Genomic DNA, 22,699 nt, shown 5'->3' with positions numbered 1-22,699 from the left:
GAAAGTGGGTGCAGGAGGGAAGAGGAGCGATTGGTGGAATGATGATGTAAAGAGAGTAGTAAGGGAGAAAAAGTTAGCATATGAGAAGTTTTTACAAAGTAGAAGTGATGCAAGGAGGGAAGAGTATATGGAGAAAAAGAGAGAAGTTAAGAGAGTGGTGAAGCAATGTAAAAAGAGAGCAAATGAGAGAGTGGGTGAGATGTTATCAACAAATTTTGTTGAAAATAAGAAAAAGTTTTGGAGTGAGATTAACAAGTTAAGAAAGCCTAGAGAACAAATGGATTTGTCAGTTAAAAATAGGAGAGGAGAGTTATTAAATGGAGAGTTAGAGGTATTGGGAAGATGGAAGGAATATTTTGAGGAATTGTTAAATGTTGATGAAGATAGGGAAGCTGTGATTTCGTGTATAGGGCAAGGAGGAATAACATCTTGTAGGAGTGAGGAAGAGCCAGTTGTGAGTGTGGGGGAAGTTCGTGAGGCAGTAGGTAAAATGAAAGGGGGTAAGGCAGCCGGGATTGATGGGATAAAGATAGAAATGTTAAAAGCAGGTGGGGATATAGTTTTGGAGTGGTTGGTGCAATTATTTAATAAATGTATGGAAGAGGGTAAGGTACCTAGGGATTGGCAGAGAGCATGCATAGTTCCTTTGTATAAAGGCAAAGGGGATAAAAGAGAGTGCAAAAATTATAGGGGGATAAGTCTGTTGAGTGTACCTGGTAAAGTGTATGGTAGAGTTATAATTGAAAGAATTAAGAGTAAGACGGAGAATAGGATAGCAGATGAACAAGGAGGCTTTAGGAAAGGTAGGGGGTGTGTGGACCAGGTGTTTACAGTGAAACATATAAGTGAACAGTATTTAGATAAGGCTAAAGAGGTCTTTGTGGCATTTATGGATTTGGAAAAGGCGTATGACAGGGTGGATAGGGGGGCAATGTGGCAGATGTTGCAAGTGTATGGTGTAGGAGGTAGGTTACTGAAAGCAGTGAAGAGTTTTTACGAGGATAGTGAGGCTCAAGTTAGAGTATGTAGGAAAGAGGGAACTTTTTTCCCAGTAAAAGTAGGCCTTAGACAAGGATGTGTGATGTCACCGTGGTTGTTTAATATATTTATAGATGGGGTTGTAAGAGAAGTAAATGCGAGGGTCTTGGCAAGAGGCGTGGAGTTAAAAGATAAAGAATCACACACAAAGTGGGAGTTGTCACAGCTGCTCTTTGCTGATGACACTGTGCTCTTGGGAGATTCTGAAGAGAAGTTGCAGAGATTGGTGGATGAATTTGGTAGGGTGTGCAAAAGAAGAAAATTAAAGGTGAATACAGGAAAGAGTAAGGTTATGAGGATAACAAAAAGATTAGGTGATGAAAGATTGAATATCAGATTGGAGGGAGAGAGTATGGAGGAGGTGAACGTATTCAGATATTTGGGAGTGGACGTGTCAGCGGATGGGTCTATGAAAGATGAGGTGAATCATAGAATTGATGAGGGAAAAAGAGTGAGTGGTGCACTTAGGAGTCTGTGGAGACAAAGAACTTTGTCCTTGGAGGCAAAGAGGGGAATGTATGAGAGTATAGTTTTACCAACGCTCTTATATGGGTGTGAAGCGTGGGTGATGAATGTTGCAGCGAGGAGAAGGCTGGAGGCAGTGGAGATGTCATGTCTGAGGGCAATGTGTGGTGTGAATATAATGCAGAGAATTCGTAGTTTGGAAGTTAGGAGGAGGTGCGGGATTACCAAAACTGTTGTCCAGAGGGCTGAGGAAGGGTTGTTGAGGTGGTTCGGACATGTAGAGAGAATGGAGCGAAACAGAATGACTTCAAGAGTGTATCAGTCTGTAGTGGAAGGAAGGCGGGGTAGGGGTCGGCCTAGGAAGGGTTGGAGGGCGGGGGCAAAGGAGGTCTTGTGTGCGAGGGGCTTGGACTTCCAGCAGGCATGCGTGAGCGTGTTTGATAGGAGTGAATGGAGACAAATGGTTTTTAATACTTGACGTGCTGTTGGAGTGTGAGCAAAGTAACATTTATGAAGGGATTCAGGGAAACCGGCAGGCCGGACTTGAGTCCTGGAGATGGGAAGTACAGTGCCTGCACTCTGAAGGAGGGGTGTTAATGTTGCAGTTTAAAAACTGTAGTGTAAAGCACCCTTCTGGCAAGACAGTGATGGAGTGAATGATGGTGAAAGTTTTTCTTTTTCGGGCCACCCTGCCTTGGTGGGAATCGGCCGGTGTGATAATGGTATACATTCTGAGGACCTTCCACAGATACCGAAACCGTGGATAGTAGCAAACCCTAAATATAAGTCCTATACATACCTATTATGAAGTTTAATTTATAAATTATACACAGTAAGTGGAGAATTATCACTTTTTCACTGATGGGAAGCACTTCATGACTTCTCTTGGGCTTTGAAGAACTGCCATCTTCTCTACTTTTGTACTTTGAGGCCATTATTATGCAAAATTAAGAGGTGTTTTTTGGACCAAAGTAAACCGTGGATAATTGAATCTGCGAATACCTAATCAGTGGATATGGGGGTTCTACTCTATTTTTAAAATGCATGAAAAAAAATACATCACAAATCTGTATGCTGTCTTAGCCATAGACACATCCACTTGCACACACTGAGACAGTGAACAGAAAGAGAACAAAGTCACTCACAACAAGAAACAGCCACACACACACAATGAGGAAGAGATGCTTGATTAGGATTTAAGAAGATCTAACATAATCTCCTGTATACTGGAGAGTGACAGCAATGCATTTGTTATTTTTGTAACTAACAGTGTTAGCATGCTTTTAAGCACCGTTTCTTGTAAATTTAGCATGTTTTAGTGATGTTTCTTGTAAATTTAGCATGTTTTAGGTCTGTTTCTCATAAATTTAGCACATTTTAGTGCTGCTTCAGGTAAAATTAGCATGTTTTAGTGATGTTACAAGTAAATTTAGTGTGTTTTAGTGCTGTCTGACAAAAATTTAGTTTTTAAGCTTGTTTTAGGCAAGCGTTTTTTTCCACAATTTAGCCAGTCAGAATTGGGGGCGTCCTCGACACTGGAGCATGTTGTTTGCTGTAAAATACGGTCATTTGAAAGTGTTCAATCCCTTATCCTTAAAGAGTTGACAAGTGTTTAGTCCCTTATCCTAGGGTGTTCTTGTAAGTTACAATACATCACATATGTGCTGTCCAGAGTTGTTGCTGGACAACTTGGCTAAGGCTCAGAGGCTGAACACCTTCAATCAAAGGTAAGGAACTGAACACCTTCAATCAAAGGTAAGGAACTGAACACCTTCAATCAAAGGTAAGGAACTGAACACCTTCAATCAAAGGTAAGGAACTGAACACCTTCAATCAAAGGTAAGGAACTGAACACCTTCAATCAAAGGTAAGGAACTGAACACCTTCAATCAAAGGTAAGGAACTGAACACCTTCAATCAAAGGTAAGGAACTGAACACCTTCAATCAAAGGTAAGGAACTGAACACCTATCAACTCTTCAAGGATAAGGGATTGAACACTTTGCTGTAAAATATGGTTATTTCAAAGTGTTCAATCCCTTGTCCTTGAAGAGTTGATAGGTGTTCAGTTCCTTACCTTTGACTGAAAGTGTTCGGCCTCTGAGCCTTAGCCAGGTTGTCCAGCAACAACCCTGGACAGCATATATGTGATCCACTGTAACTTACAAGAACACCCTAGGATAAGGGACTAAACATCTATCAACTCTTCCAGGTTAAAGGACTGACAACTTTAAAATTACTTCTCCACTTCTTCCACTATCTCCAGTATCAAAGTCGCCTCCATATTCGACTGACAAAGCCTGCTAGCCAGGCAAAACATTTTGTCAATAGAGACCCAAGTGTTGCATATGTGTCTTACTCATCATTTCCAACAGTACTAGCTTGGAAAAGAAGGTAAAAAAAATAAGTGCATTTCCAATACCTTTCTTTATTTTACTGTTTATCTTCCAGTAACATAATACAGTGGACCCCCGGTTAACGATATTTTTTCACTCCAGAAGTATGTTCAGGTGCCAGTACTGACCGAATTTGTTCCCATAAGGAATATTGTGAAGTAGATTAGTCCATTTCAGACCCCCAAACATACACGTACAAACGCACTTACATAAATACACTTACATAATTGGTCGCATTCGGAGGTAATCGTTATGCGGGGGTCCACTGTAATCTTCAGAATACACACATAACTCGCCCAAAATACTCTGCATAACCATGGGCTTACTACATGCATTTAACCCTTAAACGGTCCAAACAGATCGACGTTTAAATTCGTAGTACATACTACAAAAGTAGATCTACTTTTTTTTACATACATGTATTTTCAAATATAACAAAAAAAATGTAGATAAAAGTTTTTTTTACACGTTTTCAAATGTAAAACAAAAAAGAAGATCTACATTTTTTTACATACTTTCAGATGTTGAAAAAACGTATATATACGTTTGGACCGTTTAAGGGTTAAGTGTCACCTATTTCTGCATAAACAATGTATCGTGTTTACCTGGAGGGTGTTCCGGGGTCAATGCCCCCCGTGGCCCAGTCCATGACCAGGCCTCATGTGGAAATAAATTTGAATTTGTATTATCAATACACTTAGCTATGAACAAAACTGCAAAATCATACAATTAGGGTAATGCAAAATCCACTGAATATAGACATAAATACTCACATAAACCAATGAAGACACTCAGTCTCATTTTCCAGCAAATTGCCATCAGGGTTGGTGAGAATCAACGTCCACAGGTCATCCGGCTGGCTTTGAAACTCGACCATAGGCTCTTTGGCTGCCTAAGAGAACATTGAACAAACTTATTAAAACTGTGTATTTAGAAAATCTAACAGCAAATACAAATTAAATTCAAAGATAAATATTAACAAATGCCTTGTGAATCTTGGTGGATCAATTATCACTTGATTTAATTGGAAATAGTGTATGATGACAGTACAGCACCTCAAGAGGTATTGCATTAGAAAGCTTCAATACAGTAGCCATATACGGTATTAGACTTCTGCTAGCCAATTTACAGCCAATTACAACTTACAACCAATTAAGAAATATCCACCAACCCCTTTCAATTTACAGCCAATTATGTAATATCCATCAACCACTTACAATTAAGTATGAGATCCTAAACTATAAAATAAGTCTTTTATGAGGAATTCAGAAATAATACAAATTAATTAACTACAGTTAGATGTCTTATAAAGCTTCCCTATACAGTCCAATTTTTTGCAAATGTATCTGAAAAAGTTCATAAGTGTGCACCATGAAGGCCTTTCCTCATGCTACTTAATTCTGAGTGTACTTTTACAATCACAACATATAAAATACTGAGAAGAATTGACAAGGTGGATAGGGGCCAGAATGTTTCAGAGATGGAACACAGCAACAAGGGGTCAAAACTGGAAAAAAAACTCAAATGAATCACAGGGATGTTTATAAAAAAAAAATACATTATATGAAGGAGCCATATAAGAAAGCTTACTGAAGCTACCTCCTGGGTAGCTTTGGGAATAGGTTGGACAAATATGTAGGTGGGAGAGACTGGATTTGAGAGCTTGCCTAGTATGGGCCAGAAGGCCTGATGTAATGTTCCTCCAGTCTTAGGTTCTGTATTTATGTATCTCTAGATCTAATGCATTACAAAATGGGCCCTGAGTATTCTCATTCACAAAATATTAACAGTTCAACACCTACGTTTCAGCTACAAATTGTTTCCCTGAACTAATCTGCTTGGACTTCCTACTCATTTCTGCAACATTGAAAGCTCCTGATGATATGCTGTTGCAACACAAAAGACCTAGGGCTATCATTCAAATGTCCCTGTGGCTGCTTTGTATTTAACCTACACTGTATTACTAATTCTGATCATTTTTATAAAGAATAACAAAAGAATGAGGTTATTAACTCACAAAGAGTTGCAACTTGATGATAATAATAATAATAATAATAATAATAATAATAATAATAATAATAATAATAATAATAATAATAATAATAAGTAATAGTAATAATAAGTAATAGTAAGACAGAATGTAGGATTGCGGATGAGCAAGGAGGCTTCAGAGTGGGTAGGGGATGTGTAGATCAAGTGTTTACATTGAAGCATATATTTTTTTTTTTTTTTTTTATTATCACACCGGCCGATTCCCACCAAGGCAGGGTGGCCCGAAAAAGAAAAACTTTCACCATCATTCACTCCATCACTGTCTTGCCAGAAGGGTGCTTTACACTACAGTTTTTAAACTGCAACATTAACACCCCTCCTTCAGAGTGCAGGCACTGTACTTCCCATCTCCAGGACTCAAGTCCGGCCTGCCGGTTTCCCTGAATCCCTTCATAAATGTTACTTTGCTCACACTCCAACAGCACGTCAAGTATTAAAAACCATTTGTCTCCATTCACTCCTATCAAACACGCTCACGCATGCCTGCTGGAAGTCCAAGCCCCTCGCACACAAAACCTCCTTTACCCCCTCCCTCCAACCCTTCCTAGGCCGACCCCTACCCCGCCTTCCTTCCACTACAGACTGATACACTCTTGAAGTCATTCTGTTTCGCTCCATTCTCTCTACATGTCCGAACCACCTCAACAACCCTTCCTCAGCCCTCTGGACAACAGTTTTGGTAATCCCGCACCTCCTCCTAACTTCCAAACTACGAATTCTCTGCATTATATTCACACCACACATTGCCCTCAGACATGACATCTCCACTGCCTCCAGCCTTCTCCTCGCTGCAACATTCTATGATTCACATATATGTGAACAGTATTTAGATAAAGGTAGGGAAGTTTTTATTGGATTTATGGATTTAGAAAAGGCATATGATAGAGTGGATAGAGAAGCAATGTGGCAGATGTTGCAAGTATATGGAATAGGTGGTAAGTTACTAAATGCTGTTAAGAGTTTTTATGAGGATAGTGAGGCTCAGGTTAGGGTGTGTAGAAGAGAGGGAGAATACTTCCCGGTAAAAGTAGGTCTTAGACAGGGATGTGTAATGTCACCATGGTTGTTTAATATATTTATAGATGGGGTTGTAAAAGAAGTAAATGCTAGGGTGTTCGGGAGAGGGGTGGAGTTAAATTAAGGGGAATCAAATTCAAAATGGGAATTGACACAGTTACTTTTTGCTGATGATACTGTGCTTATGGGAAATTCTAAAGAAAAATTGCAAAGGTTAGTGGATGAGTTTGAGAATGTGTGTAAAGGTAGAAAGTTGAAAGTGAACATAGAAAAGAGTAAGGTGATGAGGGTATCAAATGATTTAGATAAAGAAAAATTGGATATCAAATTGGGGAGGAGGAGTATGGAAGAAGTGAATGTTTTCAGATACTTGGGAGTTGACGTGTCGGCGGATGGATTTATGAAGGATGAGGTTAATCATAGAATTGATGAGGGAAAAAAGGTGAGTGGTGCGTTGAGGTATATGTGGAGTCAAAAAACGTTATATATGGAGGCAAAGAAGGGAATGTATGAAAGTATAGTAGTACCAACACTCTTATATGGATGTGAAGCTTGGGTGGTAAATGCAGCAGTGAGGAGACGGTTGGAGGCAGTGGAGATGTCCTGTCTAAGGGCAATGTGTGGTGTAAATATTATGCAGAAAATTTGGAGTGTGGAAATTAGGAGAAGGTGTGGAGTTAATAAAAGCATTAGTCAGAGGGCAGAAGAGGGGTTGTTGAGGTGGTTTGGTCATTTAGAGAGAATGGATCAAAGTAGAATGACATGGAAAGCATATAAATCTATAGGGGAAGGAAGGAGGGGTAAGGGTCGTCCTCGAAAGGGTTGGAAAGAGGGGGTAAAGGAGGTTTTGTGGGCGAGGGGCTTGGACTTCCAGCAAGCGTGCATGAGCGTGTTAGATAGGAGTGAATGGAGACAAATGATACTTGGGACCTGACGATCTGTTGGAGTGTGAGCAGGGTAATATTTAGTGAAGGGATTCAGGGAAACCGGTTATTTTCATATAGTCGGACTTGAGTCCTGGAAATGGGAAGTACAATGCCTGCACTTTAAAGGAGGGGTTTGGGATATTGGCAGTTTGGAGGGATATGTTGTGTATCTTTATATGTTTATGCTTCTAGACTGTTGTATTCTGAGCACCTCTGCAAAAACAGTGATAATGTGTGAGTGAGGTGAAAGTGTTGAATGATGATGAAAGTATTTTCTTTTTGGGGATTTTCTTTCTTTTTTGGGTCACCCTGCCTCGGTGGGAGACGGCCGACTTGTTGAAAAAAAAAAAAAAAATAATAATAATAATAATAATAATATCTTCATTTCTACAAGCACAAGGTATATAGACCATAGCTGACATCAGTGACATACTACTATATAGAAAGCCGCTTGTTATGCTGAGCATTTCAGACATTTTAGGTAAATTTTGTCCCGGGATGGCCACCCACACTAGTCCCATTTTACTTCTGGGTGAACATGGACAGCCGGTGTAAGGAAACACGGCCAATGTTTCTACCCTTCCCAAAAATTGAACCCAGGCCCTCAGCATGTGAAGCGAGAGCTTTGCTACCAGACCACGGTTCAAGGAGGGACAAAAACATTATCTGCTGTAGTGTTTCCTCTTGAAAGTGTGGGTTACCCAAGTATTTTATCAAATTATCATAAAATAGTGCTAATAAAATAAATTACATTTAAATTCTTTCTTAACATCTCTACTGCCTACCACATTACAGTAGTCCAATTCTGCTCATAATAATCAACTCCTCTATTCAACCTGTCTCATTTAAATGGATTTCAGCCCAAAAAATAGTCTTCAAAATAGGGTAGAAATTAGAGTCAAGTTAAACAGATCGAGTCTTCTAAATAGGGGATAAAATAGATTTACAATTGACAGGTCAGTGGTTTTCAATCAATTCATCTGGGATACTCATTTAATGAAAAAATGAGCATGATAATGCAATACCTCTCGTGGTTTAACAGTATTTCCTCTGTAGACAGGTGTCACCGTCTCCTCATCGAAGTCATAGAATATCTTGAGGATGACGGAAGGTATGAAATATGCATTGCCATAAAGGTCGCGGAAGATTCCATAATGCTCTGCCAAGGTGCGAATATGGTGAGGACCAGTGAAGGTCTCCCACACTGCCTGAACCGAAAGTAATCTGGAGTTTATCTGGAGAGAGTTCCGGGGGTCAACGCCCCCGCGGCCCGGTCTGTGACCAGGCCTCCTTAGGTCAGTGTCCCAGGATGCGACCCACACCAGTCGACTAACACCCAGGTACCCATTTTACTGATGGGGAACATAGACAACAGGTGGAAAGAAACACGTCCAATGTTTCTACTCTGGCTGGGAATCGAACCCAGGCCCTCACCGTGTGAAGCGAGAGCGTTAACCACCAGGCCACCAGGTTTCAATACAATTTCCTTCTAAATAATAATAATACACCTACCATCCAACTTACGACCGAGTTCGGTTCCGAGAAACTGGTCGTAAGTCAAAATGGTTGTAAGTCGAACTTTACTACTGAATATCAACAAAACATTTTTGTAATGACTTTATTTTATTGTTTTATTTTGGTATTTCATGTTTTACTTTACTTTTTATGCTGTTAGTACTGTATTTTATACTGTAAGGTTTAGGATAAACACTGTGTACAACACAAATAGTTGTTTATTTCCCAGAAATTTGGCATAAAAAACACGGTTGTAAGTCGAGTGATCATAAGTCGAGCAGGTCGTAAGTCGGATGGTAGGTGTAATAATAATAATAATAATAATAATAATATTAAAAATAATAATAATAATCTCTCTGAGATGGATGAGATATTTGACAAACACATCTGTTTTGTTCATCTCTTTTTGTATTGTATAATCCATCATTATACTATTATCAAAAGTATCCTTTAACCCTTAAACGGTCCAAATAGATCGACGTTCAAATTCGTAGTGCTCCAAAAGTAGATCTATGTTTTTTTTACATATTTTCAAATATAACAAAAAAAATGTAGATAAAAGTTTTTTACACATTTTCAAATGTAAAAAAAACAAAGATGATGTACATTTTTTTACATACTTTCAAATGTTGAAAAAACATATACTATATACATTTGGACCATTTAAGGGTTAACCCATAAACGGTCCAAACATATATATGTGTTTTTTAAACATTTTTTTACATTTGAAAATGTGTAAAAAAACTTTGATCTACTTTTTTTTTTTTGTTATATTTGAAAATATGTAAAAGGAAACATAGATCTACTTTTGGAGCACTACAGATTTGAATGTAGATTTGCTTGGACAGTTTAAGGGTTAAGCATTAAGATATGTTTATCCAAAATGCACTGCATGCTATTGGCTTTCTTTTGCGATTCACAATACGCATGTTATTACATATAAAGTACATTGTCTGTGTCCTGCATAAAGGAAATAACAAATGTTAATTTGCTTCTCTAAGGCCGTGGGTCCCCACAGTTGCAATGAAGGTGAGATGTTTTAAGGCAGAATAGAAAAAGCACCAAATTTGAACAATGGAGGAAAAGAAAGTGTGAGGTTTAGATCGGAACTATGAAGTTGTAGTGCCTTTCTTTGATATGGGGCTACGAGCCTAACTTAGATGCAAGAGACAATACAGTATCTACACCATTCCCACAAACAGACGAAACTTTGTCGAACTGATTCATTCACTAACCCAATTTTTTGCCACTGTTGCACTGGTTCTTTTCTGTCGTGTAATGCCTGATACATAATAACACAAATAGTAATGATAAAAGTCTTTATAACTAATTTCTTCCATGATGGAATGTGATTTTATTTTTTTCAACCCAGCCTTATCCCGCCAAGGCAGGGTGGCCTAAAAAACAAAAACAAAAGTTTCTATTTTTAAATTTAGTAATGTATTTATTTTTTTTTATTTATTTATTTTATGTCTTTGCAAACATTACATTGAGATTTTATATTTACAATAGTGGGTTGCAATGCAAAGAGAGCCTCTATTATGCCTAGGCATTATGGGCCAACTTAACATTATTGGCTTACAGACTACTTAATACTAAGGATTTTATCATAGTTGTACAGTAGGACAGTAATTATTTCATAGTTGAACAGTAGATTATTAATTATAAGTGAATTAAATTTGTATAAAGAATATATTCTTACAGTCTGAAATGCTTTTTGTGGAAAACAATGGTTCAATTATATTCCTGTCAACAATGGATAAAAGGTTCAAAGTGATTGTTGAAGTTATGATGTGGGAGTACATAGGTGAGTATATATGTACTGAGTATTTAGTGTTTAGTCTAGGGTGATTAATTGGCTTTTGAGAAGTGTCTTAAATTGATTTTCAGACTGTGTTACTTTAGTATCTTCTGGTAATGAATTCCATATTTTGGGGCCCTTTATGTGCATAGAGTTTTTACACAGTGTGATATGGACACGAGGTATATCAAAAAGAGATCTATGTCTTGGAATATGATTTATATTTTTAAATTCATGGGAGCATTAAATGCAGGAGCAAAGGGGTCATGCAGCCACTGCAGGAATTAAGGACAATGACGATTGAGCCAAGGAACGGAACGGAAGGTCCAAATTGTTGGATAAAGATCCCCTAACGGGTACAGCAGGGTCTCACATATACAGCACCTCTTTCTGGTGTTCTAGGTTTTCATTGGCTTTCAACTGAGACATTTTTCCACCAACTGGTGAAAATCATTGGTGGGTGGAACCTCCCTTCGAGGAGGGAATATAATTAGTAAATGGATAGTGACCCCCTAATTTAGAAGGTGTAGAAAATAATCTGTTTTGTAATATAATGAATAATCAATAATTTATCAGACATGAGTGACATTACACCTATCTCAAGTGCATAGCACCATTAATTTACACTAAACCATTGATTTAAACCACTTTGATTTAATGGACCTCAGAAATATTGGACAAAATACTGTACTCTGGGTAATATTGGACAAAATACTGTACTCTGGGTAATATTGGACAAAATACTGTACTCTGGGTAATATTGGACAAAATACTGTACTCTGGGTAATATTGGACAAAATACTGTACTCTGGGTAATATTGGACAAAATACTGTACTCTGGGTAATATTGGACAAAATACTGTACTCTGGGTAAACAGACTTGGAAACAATGGACAAAGTAGTTTTACTACAGAATTGTCCTATTTTTGTTAGCTTGTGGCAAAATAATCTCGCCTCCATCCCCACAACTGCAATTACAAGCCTCTAGCTCCTTCCCTATTAGTCCATTAAACCAAGAGTTCTCCAGCATAAGAGCACACTGGGTCATTAACAACCACTAAACATATAATAACAATAAATATTAATAATAATAATAATAATTAATAATAATAATAATAATAATAATAATTTATTTCAGTACGATGCAATGTATACAAAGGTGAGGGACATTTAGGTGTACATGCAGAAAGCCCCTTATTATGCAGAGCATTTTGGGCAAACTTAAGACTAACCATACCACGGGTGGGGTTTGAACCCACAGCCAAACCCCGTGAGTCAAACTTAAGACTACCTTAAAATTAATAAGGTAATGACAATATGAGTAGTTTTATATATAAAGTCACCTGGAAGAGTGTAAGTATAAATTTAGGAGTTACAATGAATACAAGAGGACTGAATATCCTATTAGTTCATGTTATATGGCTTTTGTCAAGTTTAATTTTTTAAAGAATTACAGGTTTGATTATGATTATAGGTGATGAGGATTCTAGTATAATTACATAAAGGGGACACAATCAATGTTTTAATGCTTGGGAGGATTACATATACATGTATTGAATAAGATTATATTGTTTTACCAGTGTTCGTGACATTAAGAATGTGGAAATGTAGTTTTCACATATTTAGTTGATGTTGTGATGTGTCAGGGAGAGGTGTTTTTTAACAGTAGTTTTGAAAATGCTGGCTGAGACAGTGGTTCTGGAGATTTCCGCCCGAGAGTTCCAGATTTTGAGTCCTTTTACGTACACGAATTTTTGAAGAGATTAAGCCGGACATGGAGAATGTTATAATTATATGGTAATAATGGTAGAATTACTGACAAAATGTTGGGTCCATTTACCTAACATATACAGACACTCTTTGCTTTACGATGGTTCAACTTATGATATTTCTACTTTATGATGGTGTCACTGCACCACTGTAAAGTAGAAATACACCTACCATCCGACTTATGACCGAGTTCGGTTCCGAGAAACCGGTCGTAAGTCGAAATGGTCGTAAGTCAAACTTTACTACTGAATATCAACATAACATTTTTGTAATGACGTTACAGTGGACCCCCGCATACCGTTGGCATCACATAACGATTAATCCGCATACCACTTGCTTTAATCGCAAAAATTTTGCCTCACATACCGCTTAAAAACCCGCTCACCGCTGTTCGTCCGAGACGCGTCCAATGTGCGCCCTCAGCCAGCCTCACATGTACCGCCCGTGCCATTGTTTACCAGCCAGCCTCCGCGGTAACATCCAAGCATACAATCGGAACATTTCGTATTATTACATTGTTTTCGGTGCTTTATCTGGAAAATAAGTGACCATGGGCCCCAAGAAAGCTTCTAGTGCCAACCCTACAGCAATAAGGGTGAGAATTCCAATAGAGATGAAGAAAGAGATCATTGATAAGTATGAAAGTGGAGTGCGTATCGCCGACCTGGCCAGGTTGTACAAGAAACCCCAATCAACCATCGCTACTATTGTGAGCACCAGAAAGGCAATCAAGGAAGCTGTTCTTGCCAAAGGTTTAACTGTGTTTTCGAAACAAAGATCGCAAGTGATGGAAGATGTTGAGAGACTCTTATTGGTGTGGATAAATGAAAAACAGCTAGCAGGAGATAGCGTCTCTCAAGCAATCATAAGCGAAAAGGCTAGGAAGTTGCATGAGGATTTAATTAAAAAAATGCCTGCAACTAGTGATGATGTGAGTGAATTTAAGGCCAGCAAAGGTTGGTTTGAGAGATTTAAGAAGCGTAGTGGCATACATAGTGTGATAAGGCATGGTGAGGCTGCCAGTTCGGACCACAAAGCAGCTGAAAAATATGTGCAGGAATTCAAGAAGTACATAGACAGTGAAGGACTGAAACCTGAACAAGTGTTTAATTGTGATGAAACAGGCCTGTTTTGGAAGAAAATGCCAAGCAGGACCTACATTACTCAGGAGGAAAAGGCACTCCCAGGACATAAGCCTATGAAAGACAGGCTTACTTTGTTGATGTGTTCCAATGCTACTGGTGATTGCAAAGTGAAGCCTTTATTAGTGTATCACTCTGAAACTCCCAGACCGTTCAGGCAACAGAATGTCCTCAAGGAGAATTTGTGTGTGCTGTGGAGGGCAAACAGTAAGGCATGGGTCACTAGGGACTTTTTCTATGACTGGTTACACCATGCATTTGCCCCCAATGTGAAAGATTACCTAACTGAAAAGAAATTAGAACTTAAGTGCCTCCTGGTGTTAGACAATGCCCCTGGTCATCCTACAGACGTGGCAGAGCGACTTTATGGGGACATGAAATTCATTAAGGTGAAGTTTTTGCCTCCTAATACCACTCCTCTCCTGCAGCCCATGGACCAGCAGGTTATTGCAAACTTCAAAAAACTGTACACAAAAGCTCTGTTTGAAAGGTGCTTTGTAGTGACCTCAGAAACTCAACTGACTCTAAGAGAGTTTTGGAGAGAGCACTTTAATATCCTCAATTGTGTAAACCTTATAGGTAAGGCTTGGGAGGGAGTGACTAAGAAGACCTTGAACTCTGCTTGGAAGAAACTGTGGCCAGAATGTGTAGACAAAAGGGATTTTGAAAGGTTGAGGCTAACCCTGAGAGGATTATGCCAGTTGAGGAATCCATTGTGGCATTGGGAAAGTCCTTGGGGTTGGAGGTTAGTGGGGAGGATGTGGAAGAGTTGGTGGAGGAGGACAATGAAGAACTAACCACTGATGAGCTGATAGATCAACTTCAACAGCAAGAGGCCAGACCTGAGGAAACTGGTTCAGAGGAGGGGAGAGAGAAATTGAAGAAGTTGCCTACTACAAAGATTAAGGAAATCTGTGCAAAGTGGCTTGAAGTGCAAACCTTCATGGATGAAAATCACCCTCACACAGCTATTGCAAGCCGTGTTGGCAACCTGTACACTGACAATGTTGTGAAACACTTTAGGGAAGTCATAAAGGAACGAGAGGTACAGGCCACTATGGACAGATATGTTGTGCGACAGAAGTCCAGTGACTCTGAAGCTGGTCCTAGTGGCATTAAAAGAAGGGAAGTAACCCCAGAAAAGGACTCGACACCTCAAGTCTTAATGGAAGGGGATTCCCCTTCTAAACACTAACACTCTCTCTCCCCTCCTCCCATCCCATCAATCATCAATAAAAGTAAGTGTCATGTAAGTGTGCATGCCTTTTTCAGTTTGTGTGTATTAAAATTAACATTTCATGTGGTAAAAAAAAAAAATTTCATACTTTTGGGTCTCTTGCACGGATTAATTTGATTTCCATTATTTCTTATGGGGAAAATTCATTCGCATACCGATTATTTCGCATCGAGCAGGTCGTAAGTCGGATGGTAGGTGTATCACCATCATACAGTACTGTACATTTATTAATAGGATAAACATGTATTCATTTAATTACTTTTCAATACTGGTACAGCCTCTCCTCACTTAGTGACATATTCGTTTACCGACACCTCAGACTTACTACAGGCTCTCTTACCAGTATTCGTACCTAAATAATGTATATCAGAGCTGATTTCCTCTATTCTGTTTATTTCAACATACAGTGGTACCCTGAGTTTCGGCCATATTTCGTTCCAGAAGGCTGTTCGAGTGCCGTTACCGAACGAATTTGTTCCCATAAGGAATAATGCAAATTAGATTAGTCCATTTCAGGCCCCCAAAAATACACTTACAAAAGCACTTACAATAACACACTTACATAATTGTTCAGGTTGGGAGCTGTACGAAACTCAGGGTACCAATGTACAGTACACCAATGTATAAACATTTAAAAATATACCACATATGTTATAAATGGTGCAAAGGTGACTTTAAAACAATATCAAAGATAGACGACACAAACTCACTACCATTATAGTATGCTCCTCACTTATCGACGAATTTGTTTAACGACGTGGTTTTAGGAACAGAACGCCATCGTTAAGTGAGGAGAGGCCGTATTTAGTTACCTTTGATGATTTTCAAGAGTTTTACTACTCTCGGAGCCTGGCCATGGGCCAGGCTAGTCTGGTGCTTGCCTGGTCAACCAGGCCATTGCTGCTGGATGGCCACTGCCCCACATATCCAGTACTTATTTATTTATTTATCATATATTCATATTCAACTTATGATATTTTCAACTTACGATGGGTTCATCAGAATATATGACCGCACTGTAAGTCGAGATGCACCTGTACTTACGTGTCCCAATACGAGACTTTTTCTCTATCAGTGGATTCTCTCTCAGCACCCTGATGTGTTGAAGGCGCTGGCCAAGCTGCTCCTTACGGTCTGTCTTCACAGTTGGGAACCCAATATTAACTGGGGCATAGAGTTCAGGATCATCTTTTGTTACATCCAATTCTGTAAAAACATATTAGCTTTGAAGTATTTATGCACACATGCTTCTTAAAAAAAGTTTTTAATAGGCCTCATATATAATTTTACACTTTTACAAAGGTTACACATAGTAAATTATGTAGAATTTAACCTAGGATAACCCAATAAATTCAAGTAATATAATAGTTGTGTACATCACTGTAATTTACTTAAAAAAAATCCCTCACAATACAGCACATATTTCACAGGTTCGGACATTTTGGAGTGGACATGTCAGCAGATCAGCAGATGGATTTATGATAAACAAGGTGAACCATCGAAATGGCATTGTGGTGCATTGAGGCATCAGTAGAGACAAAGAACTTTATCCATGGAGGTTAAAAGCTAAGAATGCAACTGCTCTCATTGACATTACCTACATATTCATCAGTTGGTGAAGAGTCTCCCAAGATTTTCCTTCTGGCTAAGAATTCTTCCATGTGGAAACTTCGTTAAACTACTAGCAAGCATTAGCCTAACCTAAGCTAACCTATTCTAATCTAACCTAACCTAACCTAATCTAACCTAACCTAAATTATGTTGATAGGTACCTCATGGTTATATTTTAAGACAATACCATGTCTGCCACCTGGATAACCCGAATAGTATTGGTAACATGAGAATCAGAGACTCAGCCAGACACCTTTAATACATCAAATTTGTTAAAGTCCACTCACCTCTACATAGTTCCACTGATGTATTCATTCTGATATGCTAATTTACAAGACAATACAAATAAAAATTCCACAATAAAACGAAACAATGATTGAAAAAACTATTAAACCTAAGCTGTGATGGATGTATGGGCCAGGGGAGCTGCCAAGAGCAACAACCTGGCTGACCAGGCAATCAACAGAGGCCTTAGCCCAAACCAGAAAAACTAATGAAACAGGTCACAGGGAAATCCCAGGCACAGGTCGGCCATCACTAATCCGGCAATCAGTCATCCGGTTCCATCAATAATCCAGCACTAATTTCAGCTAGCATAATTTCAAATTTCCAGGGTCACCACACCAACCTGCTGCTATTGTTTGATGGCGCTACTTGCTGAATAAGTCATTCCAATTTCTTTTTCTCCATTTGTTACAACCTGTTTAGTTTTAGCCCTAGCCACGGTTCCAACAAATAAAAGAAATGCTTCTCATTGTGTAAAGCACATACACAGTACGGTGTCCATAAAATATAAGGTGGCTTTAAAGCCACTGTCGGTTGCTATGATCTCAGTCTCGTGACGCACAGCAATATGCTGTATTATTATGCTAATATCAACACTACGGCTTATTTACCTATCACAATTGATCTAATATGACATGATAAACAATATTAATAACATAAAAACATGGTAAATACTCCAGAACGAATAATATTTGGCATAATACCGAGCGGTTCGAAGGTGGTATGAAGAGGATATGGGATACAAGTACCATCCTCCTATCCCTGTCTTGGGGGCTTATATTAAAGAAAACAGAGTGTAGCACAGAGCTAACTGTGATATACATTCATAATGCACCATAAAACTGAAACAAAAAAGCTATTTTCTCTACACAGATTATCATACATAGCAGCATATATGTAGAGAACTTGGGATAACCCAAAAAAGTCAGATAAAGTGACTTATTTCCAGTACCTGGCTTGGGCTTGCCATATATGATTTTGGTAAATATTTTTTTTCAGTTGTTTGTTGGGCTATCTTATTGAAACTTGGGCAATGTATGATGGAAAGATGATTCTTAACATACAACAAAAATGAAAGAAATCGGACAATAAATAATGGAGTTCACTCCTCAGCCATTAGCTGCCCCTTAGCAGTATATTTCATATGGTTTTTATGGTTGTATTCTCGTTTTTTTTTGGGTCTTATTTGATAGAATCAAAGATGCATTACAGAAATAGATGAAATTGAAATTGAACTCAAAGTAGCAGAAATGCTCGATATTTGCCATGCTCAAGAGTAAACAAATGTCACCGTCCAATACATGTCCATCTGGCCAGTCTAATACGCAGTCATGAACAGGATGACAGTATTTATATTAAGACACGTGTGCGGCGTCTGGTTGTCTTTGTTGTGGACGTTTCGCCATCCAGTGGCCGGCTGGATGGCAAAACGTCTACGATAGGGATGCCCGGGTGTTGCGCACGTGTCTTAATTTCATCTTGTCGGTATTATATACCATTCTTGTACTGCTACTACTACTACTACCACCACCTCTTCCTGCCTATATATAGCTATCCTGCTCCACTTCTGGTTAGTGTGACTTTGTCAATGGTCCAAGTCGGACCGAAATGTCGTCGTAAGCTTCTCTCTTTTATGTGCGGGTTATTTGTGTATGCAGTAGTCTGCATAATAAAAATTCAAAATGGAAAGCAAGAGTAACATAAGAGGGGCCTGGAGATGTGACTGATGAACAGAGAAAATGATATTTTATTGCCAGGAATGTCTGCACTGTTTATTCTGGACCCTATTTTGAAATTGGCATCTTTTGAAATTTGTGTGAAATTGGCCAAATTACCAATTTCTGACCACTTTATTGGATAGTTGAAACAAGTGAATGGGAGGTTTCTTGTACTCAGTCAATAAAATAGAAGTAAATAATTAAGTTTATTCAAGTATACACAGTCAATGGGTTTTAACGCATAATAAACCAGCTAGTCATTTTGAATAACAAACCAGAAACAAGAACAGATCTTGCAAGAACCCTTGCAAGACCTGTTCTTACAAGAGTTGCACTGAAGTGAAGGTTCAGTGCAACACTTGTATAAACTTTGCTGAATTTAAACAGCACTACAGAAGGAATACTTGCAAAACAGCTATGAGTTTGGTAGTCTGGAACAATGGAATGTGCCAAAAATAGAGCGTAAATTCGGTGATATCGCCAATGCGTAAATACTGCCATTGGGTGAAGTGTATTCTAACCTAACCACTCTGTAATCCAGCAAAGTCACTAGTTTGGTACACCACAGGTCCCGATGATGCCGGATTAATGATGGCCAACCTATAATACATAAAGCCAGGATCTTATGGATTTCAAAATACTGTATATGACAAAATCTGCTGGGTCAACTGATTCATCAAAACAATCTCATCTCAATCTGTCACAATCACTGCTACCGGCCACCCGTGACCTCCTCTTCCCAATTAGGGTCTGTACATGAATGATATACAATACCAACAACATGAATCAGACACGTGCAATATCTGGCATCTTTATTTGTTGACGTTTTGCCATCCAGTGGCTTTATCAATGCAAATTCGAGAATATAATGGGAAGAGTGTAGAACTATATACAAAAGACGAGGTAATCAGTTCCTCAGCCTTGGAATTGGTAAAGAGTACTGTAGTCTAAAAGAATATATAAATGGTCCAAGTCGGACCGAAACGTCGTCGTAAGCTTCTCTCTTCTATGTGTGGGTTATTTGCGTATCGTTCCAGTCACGGTATTGTGCCTTTTTTTGTTATTTATGTCCTTGAATTTGTAATAATAAAGTCACTGGATGGTGAAATGTCTACAAATAAAGATACCCAGATGTTGCACACATGTCTGTCTTCACCCATTAAGGTCTATTATACTAGACTGTAACCCAAATAATTTTTCTTATAATCATATTTAGTCAACTTACGTATGCATTCATTATACGTATACTTATTTATATACATTTAACAACCTTAAATACATATATATAATATTTATTGCCACTGTTTAAGGATTAAGGATCTTATTTCTTTGCATAGTTTACAATGTGTAATTACAATTCTGATTTGCTAAGTACAAAGACAGCCACTATCATGCCAGGGCATTTCAGACTTAAGCTTGCCTGAAATGCTTAAGCTTGCCTGAAATGCTTAAGCTTGCCTGAAATGCTTAAGCTTGCCTGAAATGCTTAAGCTTGCATGAAATGCTTAAGCTTGCCTGAAATGCTAAAGCTTGCATGAAATGCTTAAGCTTGCATGAAATGCTTAAGCTTGCATGAAATGCTTAAGCTTGCATGAAATGCTTAAGCTTGCATGAAATGCTTAAGCTTGCATGAAATGCTCTGCATAACCATGAACTTTCTATATACATTAAAGTGTCACTTTTTTTTTTGTATATACAATGTATCATGTGGAAATAAACTTTGACTTAAAAAAAAAAAATTATTAAATTTATTGTATCCTGTCACCCCACTGGAAATAAGTCACTCGGACTTTTTTGGGGGGATATATTATGTAAACTACACATACGTTACAATGTATGATAATTGTACTTATGTGTACCTGTACCTAAATAAACTTATTACAGTGGAACCCCAGTGTTCAAGCTAAATTGATTCCTAGGTGGTATTCAAACTGCAAAAAGTTCAATGTCTGAAACTATTTTCAAGGCTTTAATTATCATCCTCACACACTGGACGATGCTGAACTGATCCTTCCAAAAGTCTATGAGAGTTAGGTCAGTGTCAGAGGTCACTTCAAAGCGCTTTTGAAATGGCTTCCTGTAATTTTTTTTACAACTGAATTTTAAACACGTCAGAGTGTTCGAACTCCAGAAAAACAATAAAAGATAATTTTTAACCCAAGATTACTAACCCACCACTGGGTCAATAATCTTGGGTTATCCTGGGTTACTAACCCACCACTGGGTCAATAATCTTGGGTTATCCTGGGTTACTAACCCACCACTGGGTCAATAATCTTGGGTTATCTTGGGTTACTAACCCACCACTGGGTCAATAATCTTGGGTTACTAACCCACCACTGGGTCAATAATCTTGGGTTATCCTGGGTTACTAACCCACCACTGGGTCAATAATCTTGGGTTATCTTGGGTTACTAACCCACCACTGGGTCAATAATCTTGGGTTATCCTGGGTTACTAACCCACCACTGGGTCAATAATCTTGGGTTATCCTGGGTTACTAACCCACCACTGGGTCAATAATCTTGGGTTATCCTGGGTTACTAACCCACCACTGGGTCAATAATCTTGGGTTATCCTGGGTTACTAACCCACATTTGGGGTTAATAATTCCAACAAATTCTTATCACAACTAAGTATTGGAGGTAGAAAAAAATAAAGCATAAAAATTAGTTCCCGACAGCCGTTCCTCTCAGATCAATACCATTATAACGTTCTTGTGGAGCACTAAACCCACTGGGGTTAAGTAATACCTAGAGAAAGTGGAAGTTCGATCCAAGGAAAGATAGGACAGGTCCAGGAGTGTCTGAACAGCAGCCAGGGTAGCCCCATGATCGGCTACCAGGGCAGCCCCTGATAATAGCCCCTTTCTGGCAGCCAGGGCAGCCCCTGGTGTCAGCCCCTGACCAGCAGCCAGGACAACTAACCAGCAGCCCCTTACTGGCAGTAAGGGCAGCCCCTGACCGGCAGCCCCTGGTATCAGCCCCTGGCCGGCAGCCAGGGCAACCCCTGGTATCACCCCCTGACCGGCAACCCCTGGTATCAGCCCCTGACCGGTAACCCCTGGTATCAGCCCCTGACCGGTAGCCCCTGGTATCAGCCCCTGACCGTCACTCACCTTGCAGACGCTCCTCCAATGAAGGATGAACATCTGTTTTAATTTTCTTCCACCATTTTGACCTGGTTGCTTGATACAGAAGACAATGTGTCCTGTTCAGCAGTGTGCGAGCACCACCCACCACTCCCAGCATCTTGTTTATCTTACTCTTAGGGGCTATCACTCCCTGAGTCGTGTTATTGTTGGTGTTAAGGGCTATCAGACCGTGAGTCGTGTTATTGTTGGTGTTAAGGGCTATCAGACCCTGAGTCGTCGTGTTGTTGGTGGTGTTAAGGGCTATCAGACCCTGAGTCGTCGTGTTATTGGTGGTGTTAAGGGCTATCAGACCATGAGTCGTCGTGTTGTTGGTGGTGTTAAGGGCTATCAGACCCTGAGTCATGTTATTGTTGGTGGTGTTAAGGGCTATCAGACCCTGAGTCGTCGTGTTGTTGGTGGTGTTAAGGGCTATCAGACCATGAGTCATCGTGTTGCTGGTGGTGTTAAGGGCTATCAGACCATGAGTCATCGTGTTGCTGGTGGTGTTAAGGGCTATCAGACCATGAGTCGTCGTGTTGCTGGTGGTGTTAAGGGCTATAAGACCATGAGTCGTCGTGTTGTTGGTGGTGTTAA

General features: G+C 39.2%; 1 protein-coding gene across 1 annotated transcript in view; it reads right to left on the bottom strand.

Moving 5' to 3' along the window:
- Positions 1 to 22,361, bottom strand: part of LOC128698475 (mitochondrial ribosomal protein L38) — a 36,493-nt gene extending 14,132 nt beyond the window's left edge. The window contains exons 1-4 of the mRNA XM_070104001.1: positions 22,091 to 22,361; positions 16,393 to 16,564; positions 8,919 to 9,117; positions 4,672 to 4,790 (exon numbers count right to left, since the gene is read on the bottom strand). Of these exons, the coding sequence (XP_069960102.1) occupies positions 4,672 to 4,790; positions 8,919 to 9,117; positions 16,393 to 16,564; positions 22,091 to 22,223 (623 nt within the window). The 5' untranslated portion in view covers positions 22,224 to 22,361. The remainder of the gene's footprint in view (positions 1 to 4,671; positions 4,791 to 8,918; positions 9,118 to 16,392; positions 16,565 to 22,090) is intronic.
- Between the last annotated feature and the right edge of the window lie 338 nt (positions 22,362 to 22,699).

This window comes from Cherax quadricarinatus, chromosome 88 (assembly GCF_038502225.1).
Source record: "Cherax quadricarinatus isolate ZL_2023a chromosome 88, ASM3850222v1, whole genome shotgun sequence".
NCBI lineage: Eukaryota > Metazoa > Arthropoda > Malacostraca > Decapoda > Parastacidae > Cherax > Cherax quadricarinatus.
Note: the sequence above shows the minus strand (reverse complement) of the source record. Positions and strands in the feature narration are given on the sequence as shown.